The sequence below is a fragment of the Theobroma cacao genome, chromosome 4, assembly GCF_053813885.1.
Source record: "Theobroma cacao isolate CCN51 chromosome 4, ASM5381388v1, whole genome shotgun sequence".
In the NCBI taxonomy this organism is placed as follows: domain Eukaryota; kingdom Viridiplantae; phylum Streptophyta; class Magnoliopsida; order Malvales; family Malvaceae; genus Theobroma; species Theobroma cacao.
Genome location: NC_142642.1, coordinates 1,892,711 through 1,917,137, shown reverse-complemented (window position 1 = coordinate 1,917,137; position 24,427 = coordinate 1,892,711). Strand labels below are relative to the sequence as shown.

General features: G+C 34.2%; 2 protein-coding genes and 1 pseudogene across 7 annotated transcripts; 2 read left to right on the top strand and 1 right to left on the bottom strand.

The window, feature by feature from the left end:
- Positions 1–509: 509 nt before the first annotated feature.
- On the top strand, positions 510–3,117 carry LOC18600956 (mitochondrial pyruvate carrier 1-like). 5 transcript variants are annotated; one of them, XM_018118878.2, is made up of 5 exons: positions 510–786; positions 1,698–1,831; positions 1,946–2,012; positions 2,102–2,237; positions 2,892–3,117. In XM_018118878.2, the coding sequence occupies exons 2-5, from the start codon at positions 1,739–1,741 to the stop codon at positions 2,938–2,940; spliced, it is 345 nt and encodes a 114-aa protein (XP_017974367.1). In that variant the 5' UTR covers positions 510–786; positions 1,698–1,738; the 3' UTR covers positions 2,941–3,117. The 5 variants fall into 5 exon arrangements, with proteins under 5 accessions (XP_017974367.1, XP_017974364.1, XP_017974365.1 ...); XM_018118875.2 differs by having other exon boundaries at positions 516–786; positions 1,731–1,831; XM_018118876.2 differs by having other exon boundaries at positions 516–786; positions 1,716–1,831.
- Positions 3,118–4,093: 976 nt separating this feature from the next.
- Positions 4,094–6,473, top strand: LOC18600955 (uncharacterized). Its single transcript, XM_018118924.2, has 5 exons — positions 4,094–4,277; positions 4,602–4,673; positions 5,012–5,178; positions 5,785–5,896; positions 6,156–6,473. Exons 1-5 carry the CDS (start codon positions 4,236–4,238, stop codon positions 6,450–6,452), a joined length of 690 nt encoding a protein of 229 aa, XP_017974413.1. The 5' UTR covers positions 4,094–4,235; the 3' UTR covers positions 6,453–6,473.
- A 913-nt stretch (positions 6,474–7,386) lies between these two features.
- LOC18600954 (cysteine-rich receptor-like protein kinase 34) lies at positions 7,387–10,518 on the bottom strand (annotated as a pseudogene). The gene is made up of 8 exons (XR_016025989.1): positions 10,324–10,518; positions 9,409–10,196; positions 9,152–9,277; positions 8,808–8,929; positions 8,445–8,655; positions 8,080–8,317; positions 7,849–7,996; positions 7,387–7,748 (listed from the first exon to the last, which is right to left on the bottom strand). The product of XR_016025989.1 is annotated as a cysteine-rich receptor-like protein kinase 34 (transcript).
- Positions 10,519–24,427: the final 13,909 nt, after the last annotated feature.

Here is a 24,427-nt window from a genome sequence, read left to right as displayed (position 1 = left end):
TCTTCCCTTACTCTAACAATGCTTAATCTTTCTTACTCTTAAAGCCCTTATCTTCCATCACTCTAACCCCTAACAATGCTCAACCCCATCTTCCCCCACTCTAACAAGTGAGCTCTCTCTAATAACAACTGCCGTTTTGACTCGGTGAACTCACGACTTTGTCCCAACAAATTGCACTTCAAAAATTAAAGATGATGTGAACCTTTAAATGATTAGTCTCACTTTAGTCTACAACCAATGTAGGATTTATGGTTCTTATTTTGGACCATGTCATCATATGAGATTCATGGCTCCTCATTGGGACCATGACATCTTTCCTGATGTGGGATTAATGGCTCCCAACTAACCGTGACACAGGACTGTTTTGTTTAAGAATTTCTAGCTTTAACAATTCTTGGAAATATGTTGAATAATATAAAATGAAGTCATTTTCAAGTATCTAGAAGTAATCAAAAGAGTCACGACCATCTCAAGGAACGTAACGTGAAAGGGTGTTGGATGGCGGGCAAGAAGGTATTAGTTACTTTGATTAAAATATAAAGAGCAAGTAGCATGATGGAATCTAAATCAATATTGTTGTAGGATATGCATGCTTGCTTGTTGGACAGTTCTTTGACCTGAAGGCCAAATCGAATCTATTGAATCCTTTCCTCTTTGCTAAGATCCTTCAAATTCCATGGAAACATTTCTTGTTTTCTGACTTTTGCAATACTGATACTACTTCTGACTGGTGTCTTGAGCCATTCCAAGTTCGAGTTCATCAACTGCTGCACTGGTTATATCTTGGTAAGATTTGCTGGTTTTAATCTTTTTACTCAGGATTAGTACTAATGAATTTTTTAATAATATAAAGAAATAACTCATGAACAACAATTCTCATGGTTGTCTAATCTTTCTTGTCTTAATTTTTTGTTTCCAAGATCAAGATTTGAGTCTACGTTATGCTTTATTTGATTATGTCAACAACCCCTTTAACTAAAACCATGAAACAAAAAAGCTATATTGAAGATAATTGAGCGTTTTCCCCAGCTTCTTCCCCTGGTTATTCTTTGAGAAGAACATGGCTTTCTGTTCTGTGCATAAACAAGATGGTATCTTTTTTTTTTTTCTATAAATCAACAAGGTAACTAAAATTAGATCGATAGATATATGAATAATAGTGATTTAAATCAACCAAACATTTAGCAGTTATCAACCTGATAGGGAGATAGTTGAAGATCAAGAGAAGAAATTGATGAGATCCAGGTTGAAAGGCTTAGCAGAGGAGTGAGGAGCAAAGCACGTGGATTCACATGTTATTTATTAGTTACTGTTTTACTGTTACCGTTTTAGTGAGTTAGTTAAGGTTAACTGAATTCGAAATCTTATTACCTTTTCTGATTGGTTGGTTTGTTTAGTTAGCGAAGGACCAAAGTATAAATACTCTGTTACTCAGATTCATTTCAATTAAGCTTAAGGAACTTCAGATTATCCATTTCATCTTCTCCCCTCCTCTCAAATCTTACAGCAGTACTATACTTTGTATAAAAGACCAAAAGTTTTCCAACTGATTTGTTAACGTAATTATAGAAGTTGCATCGATCGTAAGCTAAATTCGTCAGAGTAGATTACGATGCGGTTATGATACTGTTAGCTTGCGTCTTGTCTATCTGTTTCAAAGTAACTCTATTTCATTTGTACCTGGCCTATTCCTGAAGCTTATTTTGGCTTGGAAGGTTTAAAATTTGCAGGAGGAGGAATGGAAATCTTAAGAGGTTTTTGGAACAGTCCTATAGGTCCCAAAACAACTCATTTCTGGGGACCTGTTTTCAACTGGAGCATCCCTATTGCAGTATGTCAAATCGATGAATCATCCTGTTGAAAATCTAAACATAATTCACCGCTGTTACATGACATTTCTCTGATATTAATTATAACAATAACCCAGAGTGTTTTTCTTTACCAGGCGCTTTTAGACACAAAGAAACCCCCGGAAATGATATCTGGCAACATGACTGCAGGTCTGCAAAAATGTTTGATCTCAAAACACGACTATCTTCTCTTCTTTTGTTCTTTTCCATGTTGGATTACAGAGTTACAGCTGCTAATTGGAATCTTGCAGTCATGTGCGGTTATTCTGCATTGTTCATGAGGTTTGCATGGATGGTACAGCCACGTAACCTCCATCTTCTCGTATGTCATGCCTCGAACGAGACTGTGCAGCTGTATCAGCTCTCTCGTTGGATCAAGGCTCAAGAGTAAGTAATCAGCTAAACAGGCTTTTTCCATTGGCTTCTGTTTTAATCTTTTGGCTTATGGTTTCAACCTGGATCGAATTCATAAAAACTCTTTCGCCTGGCAAAGGATAACTAGTTAGTTGCCTTCTTCTTCTTGTACCATCCAATGTTACCTACTCATCTGTATGGATAAATCTTGTTAGATTTTATAGGACAGAAATCAACCTAAAACCATTGAGTTATATATAAATGTTTAAGATATCCTTCATTTAATTGTATAAGATTTCTTTTATCATCATTTCAATACTCTTCATCACGTGCAGAGACAACAAACTTATCATATGACATGAATCATGAAAAGATTAAGAAAGAACCAACGAATTGAGTAACGTTTGCTTAGATACATTGTTGAAATTTTTAGTATAGATATCTAAACTAAAACCAATTTATAAGTGATGAAATTTTTATTATATTTTAAGATTTTAAAATATATATAATTTAACTAATGTGTGATTTTTTTATCACTATTTCGTTAAATCTCAAATCCTAAAGTCTTGGAATTGGGGTGATGATAGTTAATAACCTCACTCCAAGTACTTTTTTTCATTGTGCAAGGATCTTTTCCAAGAAACTGCCATGGAAATGCTTCTAATTTACAATGGTTCTTTTCCACAGGTATTTCCTGAAGAAAGAGGAAGCTGAGACACAAGGCAGCAAAGATTAATACTATAAGAATGAACTAATGATCCTTTCAGCTTGATCCTCAATAAACTCTATTGTAAAATTTGCTTCTTTCCTCATCAAATATTTGGCATGATACTTGATTGTTTACATATAAACTAAGAAAAAGGGGCAATTTTCTTTTACAAAGAATAGAACTTCATCATGCATTTCATTTCTCCTTTCTGGTATGAAGTCAACTAACATGATCCATGGTGGGTCAATCAGTTCTTCTGGTTACAACCTAACCTATTCAAACTTTTAGCTAATTTTAAACTGGTAGACATTAAACAGAATCAGACCATTTCATTTAACATGCTTAATCTAATACATATCAAAACAATTAAAATGCCTAATTTATTTAATGAAATTTAATTTAATTTTTTTAATAACCTCATCACATGGTGTATAGAATTAAAAGATTATATTAAAATTAGGATTGTCTCCAGATAGGGTGCCTGCTGTTTTTGAGATACTTTGATCCGAACCTTATTATTTGATAGGTTACCAGAACCCTATAAGTACCCAATAAAATTTTTAACTTATTACATGTACACTAATATCTTAGGTACAGTACTTGTTAAATATCTGTATCCATTAGATTTTTGATTAAAATAAATCTAAAATATTTTTTATGTATATTATTACTGAAAATTAAATTAAAAAAATAATATTACTTCATAAAAAACGTTAAAGTTTAAAATCATATTTAGAATAATTAATGAATTATAGTAAATATTAAATTAATTATAAAAAATTTATAAGTATAAATATAATATATAAAATTAAAATTTAATATTATTTTGATAAACAATTAAAATTTAATATTAAAATTATTATCTATAATCGAGTTCAAGATAGATATCTTAATATTATTAGACCCAAACCCTACCTGATCTCGTGATAGGTGATAGTTTTATTACCTCAAGTTAATTATGAGATATCTTAATTTTACTTAATCGAATAGAATAATGTAGGGTATCTAGTAACAAAGTACACGTTAACATCCCTAATTAGTACCTCCCATTTTGATTAACTTTGGGCTTTTTCTGAATTTGTTCATGGGCTGGTTCTAATTAATTAGAGGGCCCATTTTGAAAGCCCTAAGTGCAAAATTTCTTCTTGCTCCAATCGCTAAACCCCGATCTTCAGGGTTTTAGTTACAGGTCCTTACTTTTCTGAGAAAAACATGTTTACCCTTTAATTTTTCATTTAAAATTTCCTCTTGATTCTGATTATAAAAATACAACTGATTGATTCAATTTACTAAAAAAAGGGGTTCATTTTCCCCCCAGAGAAATGGCGTCTCAAGCAGCAACTACTTTCAATGGCAACTTAAAGGCAATTCCTTTTACCTTTTTTTCATTTTTCATTTTTTTTTTAAATTAGCCATTTCATTTTTCAGTTTAGTCTTTATTGTTAACTTAAGTTCAATCATTTAGTTTATTAGTTTGCTAAAATTGTGATTTAAAATATTATAAGTTCCAGTGATGGTGGGCAATTGGGATGGGGGGGATTGATTATTCCTTGTAGCTATTGATGGTTAAATTCTCAATTTCTTTTTTTGTTTTTTTTGAGAAGAAAATCCCAGGTTTGATTGAATGATCATCCTTAAACCCTCAAATCTTAAGTCTTAAACTGTTTTGTTTTTGGAATTCAATGCAGAAAGCACTAGCTGGCCCGAGGCGTATCAATTTGGAAGGTTTACGGTGGAGAGTATTGGACGCCAAAGGTCAGGTTTCAGACAATCCTTTTTTCTCCATATTTTCTTTTGATAGATATTTGAGTTAGAAGATCGCTTTTGTATTGCAAAGATGAGGCCATTGTTTTAAGAAACTCTGTCCTGGAAACTAAAGCTTTTGGGGCCGGTACTCTGTTGCCCCTTTAACCTTCAAACATCTGAAAGTTGGGTTTTATGGTTTGCTCAAGATCCTAGTTTCTTAATGCAAAGTTTGTTTTTATGCTTTTAATTGTATTGAGCTTGAACTTTTGATGTAATAACATTGTTTTCCCACGCTCTTGAGGGTCTTTCAGTCTGCAAAAAAAAGAATGAAATAAGATGCTTCTTTTCATAGGTTCTTGGAAGACTAGCATCTCAAATTTCTAGTGTGATTCAAGGCAAGGACAAGCCAACATATGCTCTGAATCGTGATGATGGTGATATGTGCATTGTTATTAATGCCAAGGATGTATGCGTTACAGGAAGAAAACTTACAAATAAGTTTTATCACTGGCATACAGGGTAAACACTCCCATTTTTTGCTTTTACATTTTATGGTCTGAAGTTGTTTGTTTATTGGAAAAGTTCTGTTTTCCTATCAGTTGAGAGATTAGAGTTTTTTGTTAAATTTTAGTCAAGTGAGTCTCCATTGCAACTCTACTTCTGTTGAATGCTTGGTCCTTCATTAAAACTTGAACCCAGAGTGGGGGCAATGGAGGCAATTGCCCCCTGAGATCCTAACGTCCCTTTGATTATATTATGGAGATAGCTAAAAATTTTAGTTCATTTATATTACGGAATATAATGTAAAATCTTGGATAGTTCCTGCTTGAACATAAATTATCTAATGTCCCTTTTCCCCCACTAAACATAAATCTTGGATAGTTCCTGCTTGAACCGATGTCCATTTAGATGTTAAGAGAACTTATGCTGGTATTAGGTGTTACAGAAATCAAAATGGGCCCTCTTTTTCATATTTTGTCAAAAGAAGAAGGAACTAACTTGATTTTCTTATCATGTGCATTCCTAATTTCTCTACTCATAATTCTTAAATGGTTTGTTCTTGATACCGAACCACTGTAACTGTTTATTTATGCTTCTTTCTAATGGTGAATCTTACTGATTTAGATACGTGGGCAACCTCAAAGAAAGAAGTTTAAAAGATCAGATGGCTAAGGACTCGACAGAAGTTATTCGCAAAGCAGTCCTGCACATGCTTCCAAGGAACAAATTGCATGATGTGAGTGTTTAGGCCTAATGAAACTTCTCGTGTGTTTGCTACGCTTATTTGATCTGCTTGATTTTCTGCACTTTGTTTACCTTTCCCTTTCCAATTCCCTTCCCAGAAGGAAAACAACCCCATTGGTCTGCTTGTGTTCTGTTGAGTTTAACCAATTCTGTGTTCATTGAGGAAATCCATCCATATTTCTCTTTTCATTCTTTAATTGGCCTGAGATATTCAAAGCTGGATTATCTTATATTATTGCTACTAATTGTAGGATAGGGATCGAAACTTGAGGATATATGCTGGTAGTGAGCACCCCTTTGGTGATCGGCCGCTTGAGCCATTTGTGATGCCTCCCCAAAAAGTACGAGAAATGAGGCCCCGTGCAAGAACAGCCTTGATTCGAGCTCAAAAGAAGGCTGAAGAGCAAGAACAGGATGCTGAGTACTCAGGAAAAAGTGCCAACAGCTCAGGACAACGTCACAAGAAGACTATCCAACTACGAACTGAAGACCTAGAGACTGCTGTGCTTCTGCCGCAAGTGATTCTGAGTGACATGTTGAGACTATAGCAGCAGTAGAAGAGAAGGGAGGAGGGGGGAGGGGGGGGGGGGGGGGGGGGGGGGGGGAGGGTGAGGGTGAGAGAGAGAGAGAGAAAAGCTAAAACCGAAGTGACTCTGTAAATATATTAGAGAGCAGGCTTTTTGTGGTAAGTACCTTTTATTCATCATGTATATAAACATAACCATTTTTTTTAAATATAAGTGATATAATGTAAATATCCCAGTTGGTAATCCTTGAAATGGTACATCTGCTATTCCCGTTGCAAACTAAGCCTGGAAATGCCCACGAAAGCTGCTTTCACCAAGCCATCCATTGAACTATCCCATTTTTACGAGGCTGACCGTGCAAAGATTGATACCTAGAAGCACATGACAGAAAAGATAAACCAGATTTTTAACACACATAGCTGTATTCTTTGCTTGTTTCTGATTATGTGATTACCATCAATTGGAGGCTTTGACTCCCAGTTACAGATGTTTCTGGCTTTCCGCTTTCTGTCTCAAACTGTACAGGATTCCTTTATTTCTTCCACTTGGTATAAACAACGCCAAAAGAAGAAGAAAAGAAACAGACAATAGGAGGTGGACCACAAAAAAAACAAACAAATGAAATGAAACAAAACAAGACAATAGGACGTTTGAGTTTTCCTCTGCAAACAATTCAAAAATGTAAAGTTCTATCAAATTTTGCAGATCACCATAAAAACAGAAAAGATATAGCCTCGTCTAGCAGTTCTCTAGCTTGTAAATTGTGAAGTCAAGTTGTCATTTGGTATTGCAGGGGGTCCAATCCAGGACAGAACTCCTTTTCGTATGTTAATGTCCTATATTCACAAACTAAAAGCTGTTTCTTCATGTACAATCAAATAAATCACTTGAAACCTGTTCAAATTTGAAATATAGATTGTTTCTTTCCGATGTTGAAGTTGATACTGGACAAAACTTAGTTTCAACACTATCATTTATTTTTCCCTTTAAGAATCAAGAACAGTACCCTTAGTAGAATTAGTAGAAAGGACTCAAATTTCATCTAGGATCTAACTCAGAAATGGATGCCTCATTGACTGTGAGTTGGAGTGGTTCCATGGTGGAGTCTACGAAGGCAGGTCTTGAGGGCAATGGAAGAGACATGGAGTAGTTGCTAAGCATTAACACTACAGAGGTCATGTTTGGTCTGTTAGAATCAATTGCTTGAACACATAGCAACCCAACGTGGATACATCTCATCATTTCTATCCTTGGACCATCCTTCAAAGCCGGATCTATCATATTCATTTCTGTTCCTCTTTTCCAACTCTGCCATGCCTGCAAATATCCAACAATGTGTCAGCACTATAATGGTTTTGCCTCATTAATTTCATCCACGAGGGAAATGTTGCTATATATATGCATTATTTCCACTTACATAGGTTAGAAGATCCTCTCCTTCCTCACTGCGGAAACAACTTATCTTTTCACCAATGATGATTTCCAAAACTAGCACACCGAAGCTATAAACATCAGATTTAACTGAATATGTTCCGTATCTGATGTATTCTGGAGGCATATATCCACTACATGCAATTAACAGACAAATCATTCTCAATTACAATTATACTTGAGCTACACATGAATGTAAGATTACTCTTCTACTTACAAGGTTCCAGCAGGTTTGCTTGTAGCATCATGTGTTTGATCCACTGAAAACAACCTAGCCAATCCAAAATCTGCTATTTTAGGGTTTATATCATCATCTAACAAAATGTTAGCAGCTTTTAAATCACGATGAACAATTCAATGTTGAGAATCTTCATGAAGGTAGCGTATCCCTCGAGCTATTCCTGTTATGATTTTGTGTCTCTTTTCCCAATCTAGTTGTAAGCGCCTAACGGGATCTAGAAATTCATGGCATTATAACATAAATGCATTACAAATACAGTTACTCATAGGCATTGAGTGCATTCTGCCAACATAATTATCCCAAAATAAAACTATTTAAACAGAAATGGACGGTAACTATACTGAATAAGAAATGGTCGAGGCTTGAATTTGGAAGAAACTCATAAATAAGAAGCCTTTCTTTTCCTTCGAAGGAAAAGCCTAGCAGCCTAACCAAATTCCTGTGCTGAAGCTTTGCCATTAACAGGACTTCATTCTTAAATTCCAAATCTCCTTGCACAGAATTGTCAGACAGTCTCTTCACAGCTATATCTTGTCCATCATAAAGCCTACCCTGAAACAGTATTTATCATAACGAGAAATTAGAAAAGATTAAGATATTAGTAACACTTGTTTTAACATATCTTGACAGAAGAATGAAGTTTTTCTGGTATATGAGAACTGGAGAGGCCATTAAATTGAATGCTTCACTCAATCTCTAATTACCTTATAAACAGAACCAAATCCACCTTGTCCAAGTTTGTTATTCTCAGAGAAATTATCTGTTGATACTTTTATTGCACTGAAGTTGAATCGCAGTGATTCCAAACTATTATTATTATCTGCACCTTCACCAAGAAAGTGAGTTAACACACGAAATGCCCTTTCAACCTTTATGCCATTTGACTTTCTGACTACATAGCTACATCATAATTTGCTAGAAAAAAATTAAGTACAAGACCAGCAATTATCTGCTAAGATGGAAAAGTTTGTTAGTTGTACAAGTCCAGCCTTGAGTTATCCTAGGTGACAACAAACAAGAGTTAAACAATTAATGACAATTGACTTACTTTTATTCTCCTGCTTTCTGTTCTTCCTTTTTCGAAGAAGAATACAAGCAAGTGCCGATATTGCCACTAAAATAATGATTGGAACAACAATGATTACAACAGCTTGGGATCCAAGGCCTCCATTATCTGCATAAGCCAGAAATGCGAATATAAATAATTCTCTGATATGTCCTGAAATTTGTGAATTGTAATAGAGATGACTTTGTTTTGCATCCTTTCTCATGTCATTGCTCATTTCTAGGGAGATAAGTACTCACCTCCTCTATTTGTACTGTTATTTGTAGCTGAAAGTGGAGGACTAATATGTGGAGGTGGAGGATTTAAATTTAGAGTATCATCTGAAGAATCAAAGAAGGGATATAAATCCCATCGAAAATGACAGTTTGGTGTGAGGACATAACCACCTCGCTGCCCAAGGCAACATCTTTGATACTGATCAACTGTTTGATTTAAGCACGCTTTGCAATCTTTCTGAGATATATCTGGGGTGCACTGCATTAGTGCATATATCTTTTCTAATTCCACATTTGCTATTCCGGTTGCAAACTTGAGGCTGGATGTGCCGTTGGAAGCTCTTTCCACCAAGCCATCCATCAAATTGGCCCATATGTGATAAAATGGTGTTACATTCCATGTGACACCCAAAATGTTTCCCGTATTGTAGCCTGCTTGTGAAGGCTCCAGCTCCAGTGTTTCGAAGATAGAGCGGTTTGCATAGCGTACCAGACAAACAACGTCCCCTTCCCATAAAAGTGCTTCTGTCTGGTTGGGACAGCTTGCTTTGATTTCTTTGACTCTTAAATTGACACAGTTAGAACAAGCTTCAGACGAAGTATCTCCTCTGCAAAGAGCTAAGCCATGAACTACGTTGGAGCCTTGGCCAATGGTGGTACGGTAGAAACCACCATTTCTTGATACATTAGCTGGGAGAGAAGAGAGGAATAGATCAAGGTTCTTGCCATATGTACTATTCGTGGTGAAGTTTCCGGTATCATAGCATTTTAGGAGGCCGGCCGTGCTGAGATTGATGCCCAGAATCACGCAACTAAAATGGAAAGACAGATTCTTAACATCCATAGCAGAATTCTTTGCTAGTTTCTGATTACATGTATCAGCATCAAACTGGAGGAATTGAATCCCCAGTTAGATAAACATGATTCAAATTTTCCTACCTTGTTTGCATCAATTCCCTTTAATATATAATCTCCAAACTCAAATTTTGGGAAAAGGGAAGTGACCTCTCTGCCTCATAATGCACAGAATTCCTTTTTTTTCTTCCACTTTGGTATGAGCAAAGCCAAAAGAAGAAGGAAAGAAAAAGTAGCGTGTATAAACAAAACAGACAAATGAAACGAGACTTTTTACTAGGTTTCTCCCCGACCATTTCCGCGCAACTACTACATCATTAAATACTTGACAAAGAATGGAGAAACATGTCAACTGGAATGCGCATTAAGCATAATGAGAGGAGGTGGACCCCGAACAAGTCAAGACACACATTTGGCCGACACAGCCAAGGTTTGCGAAAGAAAGCGTACCAATTAATCCAAGACTAGACTTTTGCCGCGCATTAATAGAATTGAGCAAGACACATAATTTGGAATTGATATTTACCGTGTGGAAAATTGAGCAGGAGACAGAATTGGGAATTGCTGTTTGAATATGTAATTTTGTTGAATCTCGGCGGAGACTGTTCAACGTCTAAAGAGTTCTTGCAATAGGAAGAGGTAATGTTGTAATTGCAAGGTGTCTAGATTTTTTATTTAGGAGAGTTTGGGTTTTTTTGTGTAATTTCAGATAATAAATAAATTTTAGAGAGTTATATTGTTTCTAATATGTTTAAATGATTGTTATTAGGCTTTTGATTATTTTGGAAGGAAGCAAGTTTGTTAGATCGAAGGAAAGCAAGTATATCCTCATACACCATACTTATTTCGAAACTATTATATATGTATATTTCTTTAAAGAATCAAATGTTTTATTTCATTATTTTCAGTATATGAAAATAGGGTCGAGCATATGATTATTTGTTGTTTTGAGCTTAATAATATGATGAACAATGATTTATGAATGATTTGGTTTACTCATGTGACGAAAAATGGATTTACAAATGATTTGATATACACGTGACAAATGTTGTTTTATGAATGTTTTTGGTTGATTCAAATGACAAGTGTCAATTTATGAATGAAATGAAATCTTTGATCATTTTTAAAAATGTTTTAAGAGCTACAAAACGATCCCTAAGATGTGGGATAATCGACACCAGAACTAATTATATGACCCTACTAACGAGATATAATAGTTAGCATACAGTTCTGCCAATGAGATATAATAGTTAGTAACTATCAGGAGAATGATTAGTCGATATGGCCTTTGTCATGGGATATAATAGTGACCGTAGCTAAAATGATGAAACATTACGAGTTCGAAAAATTGAATCTATGATTTGCTTAAATGATATTTCAAGAATGATATTTGATAATTAATGGTTTATGAACTTATGAAATTCCTCATTTTACATATAATGATTTGTTTAACTGTTTGAAAGCATGATTTATTGAAATGCTCTTAAATGAACTATATGACATATGAACAACGATGCTTAATCCAGTAGGAGGTGTGCGGCTATATTTGCTAAACTATGGTTTGCTCATTCCTTTATTATATTTTGCAGATGATTAAAGATAAGAGCCATAGAATCATGGGAGCTAAAAATATAATTTGAGAAGTCTGTATAGTGTCAACACATTATTAGCTATTTTGATACGCCTATTATATGTAATGAATATTTAAGTTTTTAGATGTTTATTTATTTTCTTGGAGGCTTTAGCGGATCCTAATCATTATTTATGCATGTTATAATAGAATTATTATTATGACTTCAATTGTGGACTATTATAAGAATGAGAAAAAGAAAAGCTTCGTATTACTTTGGAACCTAGTTTCAAGCTAATATGGTCATGTTATGGCTCGATTTTGGAGCATGACATATAATGGTATCAGAGCTTAGATTTAAGATCTAAGAAAGAAAGAGTTTAAGCATAGTTAGTGTAGAATTTAATATTCTTAGTATTGTTTGATTCGATAAGATTTGTTTATCCATTTTGACTATCTACGAAGCTACTTTTGTTGATATTAAATATATGCAAAAATGAGTGACAAAAGAGAAACTTTGATGAATCTTATTGGTAGGCATAACAGAAAAAATAGGAGAAATGGCTTTGGAATGAGCAATGATTGAGTAGATCCAAATACTTTTGGAAATGCTCGTAATGCTCCGGTGACACAAGTTGATTTAGCAAATGTATCTCAAGTGATAGCTAACTTACTACAATAGCAAAATCAGGCGAAAGTAGGCGTACGACAACATGAGACAACTTATTAGTAATTTTGAAAAGTTAACCCACCTCAATTTGAAGGCGAAGCTGACTTTTTAGTTGCTGAGACTTAGATAAAAGAGTTAGAAAAATGCTTTGTAGCTATTTAGATATTTGAGGATTTGAAGTTGAGCTTGGTAATTTTCCAACTAATTAAAAGGGAATGCAGAGTATTGGTAGGATACTACGAAGCCTATTTATGAGGATTCAAATGAGCCTTTAACTTGGGTGCAATGCAAAGAAATTTTCTTCAATCAATATTTTCCAAAATATGTGAAGGTGAAGAAAGAGAATGAATTTTTACAACTGTAACAAAAGCCTGATATGTTTGTGTTGTAGTATGCTAATAAGTTTAATAAACTGTGACATTTTTGCACTCACATTATTAATTCAGATAAAAACAAGGCTATACGGTTTGAGCATGGGTTGAAACCAAGCATTCGATCTTATTTGTCTTCTCACATCATTGACAATTGTAAGGATGTGTTGCAGAAGGCATTAAAGATTGTGTTTGATATGAAGCATTATAAGCAAGAAAAAGGTGATAAGAAATGACCAAGGATCAATGGAGGTCAAAGTAACCACTAGAAAAACACTAAGAGCAATGAAAGTAAGAGGTTGGAGGGAGGGGAAACTAATGCTAAGCTTGAGAAATGTAATTTTTGTAGTTGATTCCATTATGGGCCATGTCTTAAGAAAGCATGTGTTTATTTTGGGTGTGGGGAACACGGGCATATTGCTTGAGATTGTTCGAACAAGAAGAATGATGTTGCTAAGACTAAAGAAAAAAAGCAAACACAAAAACGTAATGCTCGAGTCTTTGCCTTGACTCAACAAGATGCTAGCTTAAATGATAATGTGGTGACAAGTACCATTCCTATTAATAATGTTACTGTATTGTTTAATTCTGGTGCCTCTTATTGCTTATTGTCTACTAAATTTGTAAATTTTTGAATTGTGCATTTAAGAAGTTAAATGAACATTATATGTTGCTACTTCTGTTACGAAAATTGTGTAAGCTGATAGAGTTAATAAAAATTGTATTGTACACTTAGGAGGTCATGAACTAGCAGTTGATTTAATATAGTTGAAGATACAAGACTTTGATGTTATCTTAAGGATAAATTAGTTGTCTACTTATCATGCATTTATTGATTGCCATGGGAAGAAAGTAGTGTTTCAATGTCCAGGACAATCTGAACTGGTGTATGAAGGTAGTCATGTTAGACCTCCAATCTGAGTTATATCAACCTTACATGCTATGTGATCTTTGCAAAAAGGTTATTAAGGTTACCTTACTTATACGAAGGACACTCAAATAGATAAAGGCACAAGGTTAGAAGACACTCCAAACATAAGGGATTTTTAAAATGTTTTTCTTGATGACCTATTTGGTTTACCCCTTGATTGAGAATTGATTTTGAAAAAGATCTTGCTTTTGGGACTAGATCGATATCTAAACCTCTTTACTACATGACCCCAGTGTTGCTTGAACTAAAATTACAACTTCAAGAATTATTAGATAAGTGGTTCATACATCCTAATGTATCTCGTTAGGGAGCTCTAGTATTATTTGTGAAAAAGAAATATGGGAGTTAGCGTTTATGCATTGACTATAAAAGACTAAATAAAGTGATTATGAAGAACAAATATCATTTTCCTCATATGTATGACTTAATTGCTTAGTAACAAGGTTCACAAATCTTTTCAAAGATTGATATGAGATCTTGATGCCACCAATTAAGAGTTAAGGCAAATGATGTACCCAAGACTACTTCTCGAACCAGGTATGGTTACTATGAATTTTTTGAAATGTCTTTTGGATTGACGAATGCACTTGCTGCATTTATGGATTTGATAAATAGGATCTTTAAGCAATATTGAGACCAGTTTGTTGTTGTCTTTATTGATGACATCTTGTCTATTCTAAGAGTGAGGAAGCGCATGAGAAACATTTGAAAATGGTACTTCAAACCTTAAGGGATAAAGAACTTTTTATAAAGTTTAGCAAATGTGAATTTTGGTTACCAAATGTTGCATTCCTAGGACATGTTGTGTTTAAAGATAGAATTTCTATTGATCTGAAGAAGATTGAAGCAATTGTTAGTTGGTCTCGTCCTGTAAATGTCTCTGAAATGAGGAGTTTTATGCATTTGGCAAGTTATTATAGGAGGTTTTGTTAGTGGGTTTTCTAGAATTACTATTCCTTTAACTCGTTTAACTTAAAAAGGAAAGGAATTCAAATGGATTGAAAAGTGTGAAGAAAGTTTTCAATAGTTGAAACAACTATTGGTGTCAGCGCCTATTCTTACCTTGCCTTCTGATACTGGTAGTTTCACCATCTATAGTGATGCTTCTAAGAAAGGATTAGGTTGTGTGTTGATGCAAAATGACAAGGTAATTGCTTATGCATCTAGGCAACTAAAACCCTACAAACAAAATTATCCTACTCATGACTTGGAGTTAGCTGCAGTTGTATTTGCTTTGAAAATATGGCAACACTATTTATATGGAGAGCTTTGCGAAATTTATGCAGATCATAAAAGTTTAAAGTACTTGTTTACACAAAAGGAGTTGACATGAGACAGAGAAGATGGTTGGAATTAATCGAGGACTATGATTTGAGTATCAATTATCATCTAGGTAAAGCTAATGTAGTTGCAGATGCTCTTATTTACCATTGGAAATCCATTGGAAGTATGGCCACTTTCTTTACCACGCAACGAAGATTATTAGAGGAACTTGACACAAAACAAATTGAAGTGATTATACAGGGTGAATGTATGGTATTGGCTAATCTCTTGGTTAAGCCAACCATGATTGAAAAGATAAAAGTTGCACAAAAGAATGTTGAAGAATTGTGTAAAATTAAGGAGGATGTTAAAAAATGATTACGATTTGAGTTTGGGATCTATGATGATGGCACCTTACTATTTGAAAATAGATTATGTGTAACTAGCGACCTTGAACAAAAACAGGAGATATGAGAAGAGACACATGGGTCTCATTTCACTATACATCCTAGAGGCACTAAGATGTATAAGGACTTCAAGGAAAATTTCTAGTGGAACAATATGAAGCAAGAAATAGCTTAATTCATGGTGCAATGTTTAGTATGTCAACAAGCTAAGGCTAAACATCAAAGACGATCAAAACTACTACAACCTTTAGAGATACCAAAATGGAAATGGGAGCATATCTCCTTGGAATTTGTGATTATTGATAGACTCACAAAATTAGCTCACTTTCTACCTATCAAGTCAACTACTTCAATTGATAAATTGGCAAAATTATATATGGATGAAATTATTCGGATGCATGGAGTTCCAATGAGTATTGTAAATTAAAATATAGGGATTTTAGATTTGTCTAGCTTATCTTTTTCGAAATGAAATGATCTTTGATGGGAAAATTTAGGATCCTACGAATGTGTTGGATATCATTAAATTGCGACTAGCATGGTAGGCCAAATCTAAATGGCCTGACTATAACACCTCCATCACAGATTATATTCGTGCTCCTTCCTCTACCTTAGCTCCCACCTCAAGGAAGCAAACTAAGTATAAGGTTTCATGGGAGTGTCCGCCTATTGATTGGTTCAAATTCAATACTGACGAAGCTGCTAGGGGCTGTCCAGGTTATCTTGGCATTAGAAGGGTGTTACGAGATGAAACAGGTGCTGCTAAGCTTATTTTTTATAAAAACGCTGGTTGAGGTGACGCCAACCTTGCAGAGGTCCTAGCAGTCAGAGAGGCCATGGTCTTGTTTATTGCCTCTTCATGGGTGAACTCTAGCAACATCATCATCGAATCTAACTCTAAAAATGTTGTGTCTTGGGTATCCAATCCTAGTAAAGCCCCGTGGCGGCTACGACAACTCATCCTCCAGATCCATTCACTTAAAAACAAAGATGCAGGTGGATGACTGATCAAGCATATTTCAAGGTCAGGTAATGAGACTGTTGATAGTCTTGTCAAATTAGGAGTTGACAGAACTCATGATCTTTTACGCCTTTACCCCTAATTGTTACAAGGGCTACTTGTGTGTGATTCTGTCACGACCTAAATTCCGAGCCATGACTGGCGCAAGGTTCCAATGGACATAATCCACTAAACCCAAGCAAGCCTATTATTTATCTTACTTATAATTTCATCTAATATCACTAAGTCATATTTCATAACTTTGAATCAAAATAGTGATATACATTGACAACTCGTACTGGCATTACTCATTAAAAATTTACATACAAAGTCTGCAACATGAATTCTAATAATTTACATTAAGTTTGTCTATACATAACAAATAATACTCGACTTCCAATGGAGGGACTCGGATGAATGTACAACTACTGAATGCCGAGACACTTACCAAAAGATGGACACAGGTCTACAAGGACACCTCGTCCTAGTTACCAGTTGCCTTGTGATCTGAAAACATGAATTTAAAAAGGGTGAGTATAAACCCAGTGAGTGAACAAGGAAGGGAACAAACATACCATAAGGAATCTTTAATGAAATCATGATGCATTCTTTTTCAAAACAATGCAATTTGTTTCTATTCTTATTAAAAACCCCTCATCAAGCCCTTAAATAATTAATCATTTGAAAATCATTAACCCATACATAACGAACCATTTGAAGAATAAAAGCTTCAATATCACACAAGTAAGTCAAATACGACAACGAATCTTCACTACAGCGGAAAGGTATTCTCGCTGCAGCGTAGCTGCAACGAGAATGAATTTTCGTTGCAGCGACGTTGGGATTTAGTTATTAACCGAACGTAGGTTTCTCAACTGGCCAAGGATTTCTCACTAAACCTTCTCATTTTAAACTTAACTCATTTAATCTTTAATGTTGGAAGTCCATGCTCTGATATGATAACAAAGAAGTGAAAGATAGGACAGCAATTAAACAAGATAGGAGACCAAAACAGAAAGTTTTTCGCTACAGCGAGATTGAATCTCGCTGCAGCGAAATTGTATCCCAGAAACAAAATGTTTCTCGCTGCAGCGAGAGGCTACAGTGTCATTCTCACTGCAGCGAAAATGCATCTTCACTGCAGCCAGTTTTCGGCCAGCCTACCTGTTTAAAACCCAAGAGTTTCTCACTGCAACGAGAATTATTCTCACTGCAGCGAAATACAAGGCATCAAATGAAAATTTCCCTTTCTCCCAAAGAAATCCACCCTGCTTGAAATGTTCAAAACCAATATGAAACACATAACAATTTCTCAAGGTTTTACATGTCAAGTTTCACATGCATTATAATCATAAACCATTATCCATTAATTTCCTATAACACACATATTTACATATGTATATATATATATATATATATATATATATATATATATATATATATGCATATACCCATCATCATCATCACACCATCCCATCATCATCATCACCGGCTCATGCGCACTCCCTACTCACACATAACTGGGTCATCTTCGGCTTATGCGCACTCCCTACTCGCACATAACCGAGTCAATATAATTACACAACATTATATTCAAGCATATATGTATATCAACATAATGCAGCTACATAGAAATCCATAATAACCACATATCATAACATAAATCATTTCTCAAGAGCTTGTTCCCAAGGCATTCATTTTCATGAAAAATCATATAAAATCATTCAAACGCTTGTCAAATACATTATATTCCCAAAATAAATTTTGAAGGCAGTCCACTCACCAATTGATTGTAGAACCTTTAGTTGACTCAAATTCCCCTAATGATCCAATTGGAATGATGGTGCTTCCTTAAAACCTAGGATCACATTAACATAAACAATAGATCAATTTACACACTATGAACTCTAAAAGCTATCTCTTAGCTAGTTTTCAATTGCCACATTAAATGGCTATCTATGTTCACTATCTTAATCACTAAAAAGTAATGAACATAGTCAACAATAAAACAACTGATAAATCCCAATTACTAGCCATTTTCTGCAGCTAAAAATCGAGCTTAGTTCATTACTTACCCTAGGGCTCCTTTGTAGTCAAATTCTCTTCCAATTGCTTCTAAATCAATAGAGTAATTATCTCTTTCTCTCTCTAGAACGCCCAACTAATGAGAGAAAGTTTGGAAATAAGCTTTATCAAGGGTTTTGAAGTGAGAGGATGAAAGAATTCAAAGGTTCCAGTCAAAAGGGTTCAAAGGTGTGAAAACTAGAGCTAGAGAGAGAAAATCATTCAAGCTTCAAATCAAGCTTCCATGGAGTTTTGAAGAAACGTGAGAGAGGAAAAGAAGAAGAAGGCCAACTGCTGAAAAATCTCTAGAAGCTGCTGGAAATTCAAGATATTTATAGGCAATCTTATCCTTTCCCTTAAAATTACGAAAATGCCCCTCCACCAATTAACTTATTCTCCTCCAATCTTTTATGCAATCTTTTTTCTCTTTTAACACTATGACAAGATCCATAATGGTCTAGACATGTTCAGGTTCATAAAAACTTAAAATTTTAACTCGAGGTGAAAACTGACCATTTTGCCCCTGTTATGAAAATTGTTGAAACTTCTAGTTTTCTTCGTGTTTTCATCAGCACACATCATTTATGCAGTCTTATACCCATTTAAGCCTTAAAATATCATAAAACTTTCTTCTGGAAGCTTATTAGAGAAAATGACGAAACTACCCTTGGCTCGTATTATTACATCTATTCTTAGTTACAAGCCTATAGAGATTGAGGTCTCATAGATTCAGCTGTGGAATGTCTCCTTTGCCTGTTATTTTCTACTTTTATGCTCTTGATGAGGGTCCTTAATGGTTGAGAATTTATGTTAATCGTTTGTCTTTATGGTTAGACATGGACCACTTTAGGGAATGACTTAGACTAATTTGCAAGAGGAAGAAACATCCTCAACGATCATGTTTCCTCTTCTTGCTTTTCCCCTGCTTTTTGTTCAGGGCTGTTTGTACTTGTGCTTGTCAATCTTTTTGTATAGATTATGTTCTGTTGGCCATTTTTTGCAATGCCAGCCTTTGAGTTGGATCCTAGGATTTCTTTGCCAGGTTCCTTCTCCTTTTTGTTTATTTGGGTTCATCCCTTTTCATATGAATAAACCTTTTCTTAACTTAAAAAAAAAAAAGATTTGCCTAGCTTACAACATGCTATGGCAACAAACTCAAAATTAAGTACAACCTTTCACCCTCAAACTGATGGACAGACAAAGAGAACAAATCAGATTTTGGAAAACATGCTTCAAGTTTGTGTAATTGATTTAAGAGTATTTGGGATAATTATTTACCTTTGGCAGAACTTGCTTATAATAATAATTATCAATCTAGATTCGGAATAGCTCCTTTCGAAGTGTTGTATTGAAAGAAATGCAGATCTCTTTTATGTTAGGATGATGTTGGTGAAAGGAAGCTTTTGGGACCAAAATTGGTGCAGATGGCGGTGGAGAAGATTATAATCATTAAGGAGAGACTTAAAATTGCACAAGATCGTTAAAATAGTTGGGCAGATAAGCAGCAAAAGGACTTAAATTTTCAGCAAGGGGATTATGTCTGTCTAAAAGTATCACTTACTAAAAGTGTTATGAGATTTAGGAAATGAGACACGTTAAGTCCATGTTATGTAGGACCATTTGAAATTCTTGATAAGGTTGGAGAAGTTGCGTATCAAATAGCTTTACCACCACAACTATCGAGCATTCACAATGTGTTTCATGTATCTATGTTAAGGAAGTACACCTTTGACCTGAATCATGTGTTGTAATATGGGCCTTTACAAGTGTAGGAAGATTTAACATATATGGAATATCCTAATCGAATTGTTGATCAGAAAAAACAAGTCTTGAGGTGTCAAATCATTCCCTTTGTATAAGTCCAATAGAGCAACCATATGCCAAGGGAAGCAACTTGGGAAATTGAAGAGGATATGAAGAAACGATATCCAAACTTATTGAGAAATGAAGGTAAGTTAAGTTTTGAGGATGAAACTTTTTACAAGGTGGGGAAAATGTAATACCTCAGCCTAAATAATATTTGGATTACAGTATTAACATATCCAAAATGTATAAAATAGACCCTTATAAATAATTGGGCCTAAATTATTTATTTATGCTGAAGTTTATTAAAATACAATTAGGGTTAATATAAACATATTATTTAAACATAGGCAGCCACCTTAGTGAAGAAAACATAAAGCTAAGAAGAAAATTTCACGAGTATACTTTTGTGTAAGATTTAAGGATTTTCAAGATCAACTTGAAGAATAAACAATCAAGGCTATTACTGGATCTATCATCACAAGGTGAGTAAAAACCTTCATTTAGATCGATGAAACATATTTGAGTGATTTAGATGGATTTGAATTACAATTGAAAAGAAAATCTACTTGAAGAATCAAGTATCTTATATTGTACCTTCATTTTAAGTCTAGTTTTGTACTGATTTATGTAGGTTTTTTCTATTTGAGTTATATTTTGTTGGAAACCTACATGAGTCTATTTTCTAATGAACTAAACAAAAGTGGGTTTTGACCTTCTTACGTAAAGATATGATTTTTTTTTGTTGTAAAGACAATGTAAACTGCTTAGTAGCAACGCCAAGGGAAATTTCGAAAATTTTCTGCTTTTTTTCTATAGTGAACTAAATGTTGAGATTTACATGGATAGAAAGCTTATTAAGTCTAGTTTCCAATGCATCAAACGAATATCAATTTTGAGTTTCATAGCTTAAGATATGGTCATTTTAGTGAATGATGTGCGAGCTATCTAAATTTATGATTTAAAAGAGTTTGGGTTATTTTGTGTAGTTTCAGGTGATATATAGATTTTAGAGAGTTATTTTGTTTCTAATATGTTTAAATGATTGTTACTAGGCTTTTGATTATTTTGGAAGGAAACGAGTTTGTTAGAATGAAGGAAGGTAAGTATATCCTCACACATTTTGTTTATTTCAAAACTATCGTATATGTATATTTCTTGAAAGAATCAAATATTTCATTTCATTAGTTTCAGTATATAAAAATAGGGTCAAGCATATGGTTATTTTCTACTATGAGCTTAATAATATGATTAACAATGATTGATGAATGATTTGATTGCTCATGTGATGAAAAATGGATTTACAAATGATTTGATTTATATATATGACGAATATTGTTTTATGAATGTTTTGGTTGATTCTTATGATGAATGTCAATTTATAAATGAAATGAAATATTTGATCATCTTTAAAAAATATTTTAAGAGCTACGAAATGATCCTTAGGAAGTGTGATAATCAACATTAAAACTAGTTCTACAATCCTACTAACGGGATATAATAGTTAGCACATAGTCCTGTTAACAAGATATAATAGTTAGTAATGATCATGAGAATGATTAGATGGTACGGCCCTTGTCATGGGATTCAATAGTGACTGTAGCTAAGATGATAAAACTTTATGAGTTTGAAAGATTGAATCTATGATTTGCTTGAATGATATTTCAAGAATGATATTTAATGATCAATGATTTATAAACTTATAAAATTCCTCGTTTTGGACATAATAATTTGTTTAACTTTTTGAAAGTATAATTTATTGAAATGCTCTTGAATGAACTATATGATGTATGGAAAACGATGTTTGATCTGGTAAGGTGTATGTGGCTATGCTATGGTTTGCTCATTCCTTTATTATATTTTGAAGGTGATTAAAGATAAGAGGCATAGGATCATGGGAGCTAAGAGAATAATTTGAGAAGTTTGTCATAGTGTTAAGACATTGTTAACTACTTTGAAACGCATATTATGTGTAATGGATATTTAAGTTTCTAGATGTTTATTTATTTTCTTGCAGACTTTAGTTGGATTTTAATAATTAATTATGCAGATATGTTATAATAGAATTATTATTATGACTTCAATTGTGGATTATTATAACTTGAATTGTGGATTATTATAAGAATGAGAAAAGGAGAAGCTTCATGTTACTTTGGGACCTAGTCTCAAGATATATGACCGTGTCATGACTCAGTTTTGGGACGTCACAGAAGTGGTGAACTTTTCTAATAAATGGTTATTAACGGTGTAAAGAAACTTGTTCTTGTGCAGAAAGTAAGAGAGAAAAGGTGAGATTGATTTATGAATCTTTTGATACAATATTTGAAGAATGATATGTTGTAGTCAATGATTTATGAACTTATTAGATCATCCATTGTTATTATTATAATTCTTTAACTATTGTAACAACATACCTTTAAAAAGAAACTATTTTAACAACATAATTTATGAATTAATTGATATTTGTGGATGATTTTACGTGATATATACGAGCATTTGTGTGTAATGAAATTATGTTTGATTCGATAAGATGTATATGGTTATGCTTATTGAGTTATAAGAACTTATTCATTTATTTACATTTAGCAAAGGACTAGATAGTTGAGTTTTAGAATTTTGAGAATTATGAAATCTTGAGAAGTTACTTTAGCATCAAAATATTACTAATTATGTTGAGAATCTTACTATGCAATTGACTGACAGCAATGCAGCAAGTCAAGTCTTTAGCAAAGCAACTTTACCTGCCTTGAGTCTGTAACATAAAGAAGGCTTGTGGGACATACGTTACCTACTATTTAATTTGTAAAATTGACTGCCAGCAGTGCAGCAAGTAAAGTCTTCCAAGCAGGTGGAGATTTAATAAATAAACATCAAAGCCGGATCTAACATATTCATGACTGTTCCTCTTTTCCAACTTTTCCATGCCTGCAAATATTCAATAATGTGTCACTCTCACCAAATCATACCTTCTGTTAGCAGCTTTTAGATCACGATGAACAATTCGATATCGAGAATCTTGGTGAAGGTAAAGTATCCCTCGAGCTATTCCTGTTATAATTTTGTCTCTATTCCCAATCTAGTTGTAAGCGCCTGACTGGATCTAGAAATTCATGACATTGTAACACAAATGCATTACAAATAAAGTTACTCATATATAGGCATCGAGTGTGTGATCTGCCAACAAGATTATCCTAAATAAAACTAAGAGAAATTTAATTTTAAACAAAAATGAATTGCAACCATACTGAATAGGAAACGGTCGAGGCTTGAATTTGGCAGAAACTCATAAATAAAAGGCCTTTCTTTTCCTTCCAAGGAAAAGCCTAGCAGCCTAACCAAGTTTCCTGTGCTGAAGCTTTGCCATTAACAGAATTTCATTCTTACATTCCAAATCTCCGTGCACAGAATTGTCAGACAATCTCTTCACAGCTATATCTTGTCCATCATAAAGCCTACCCCGAAACAGTATTTATCAAAACCAGAAATTAAAGAAGATTAAGAATATTAGTAACTTGTCTTAACACATCTTGACAGAAGAATGAAGTTTTACTGGTATATAGGAATTGGAGAGGCCATTAAATTGAAGGCTTCACTCAATCTCTAATTACCTTATAAACAGAACCAAATCCCCCTTGTCCAAGTTTGTTATTCTCAGCGAAATTATCTGTTGATACTTTTATTGCGCTGAAGTTGAGGAGCAATGATTCCAAACTATTACTGTTGTCTGCATCTTAACCAAGAAAGTGGAGTTAACACACGAAATTCCCTATCACCCTTTATGCCATTTGACTTTGTGACTACATAGCTACATCATAATTTGCTGGAGAAAAATTAAATACAAGACCAGCAATTATCTGCTAAGATGGAAAAGTTTGTTAGTCGTACAAGACCAGCCTTGAGTTGTCCTAGGTGACAACAAACAAGAGTTAAACAATTAATGACAAGTAACATACTTACAATTCTTCTGCTTTCTGTTCTTCCTTTTTCGAATAAGAATACAAGCAAGTGCCAATATTGCCACTAAAGTAATGATTGGAACAACAATGATTACGACAGCTTGGGATTCAAGGCCTCCATTATCTGCACAAGCCAGAAACGTGAACGTAAAT

Coding starts and splice junctions, on each gene's coding strand:
- LOC18600956 (XM_018118878.2), top strand. CDS start 1,739: ATGGAAATCTTAAGAGGTTTTTGGAACAGTCCTATAGGTCCCAAAACA. Junction 2,013..2,101: donor GACTGCAGGTCTGCAAAAAT/GTTTGATCTCAA, acceptor GGAATCTTGCAG/TCATGTGCGGTTATTCTGCA. Junction 2,238..2,891: donor CGTTGGATCAAGGCTCAAGA/GTAAGTAATCAG, acceptor TCTTTTCCACAG/GTATTTCCTGAAGAAAGAGG.
- LOC18600955 (XM_018118924.2), top strand. CDS start 4,236: ATGGCGTCTCAAGCAGCAACTACTTTCAATGGCAACTTAAAG. Junction 4,278..4,601: donor CTTTCAATGGCAACTTAAAG/GCAATTCCTTTT, acceptor AATTCAATGCAG/AAAGCACTAGCTGGCCCGAG. Junction 5,179..5,784: donor TTTTATCACTGGCATACAGG/GTAAACACTCCC, acceptor TTACTGATTTAG/ATACGTGGGCAACCTCAAAG.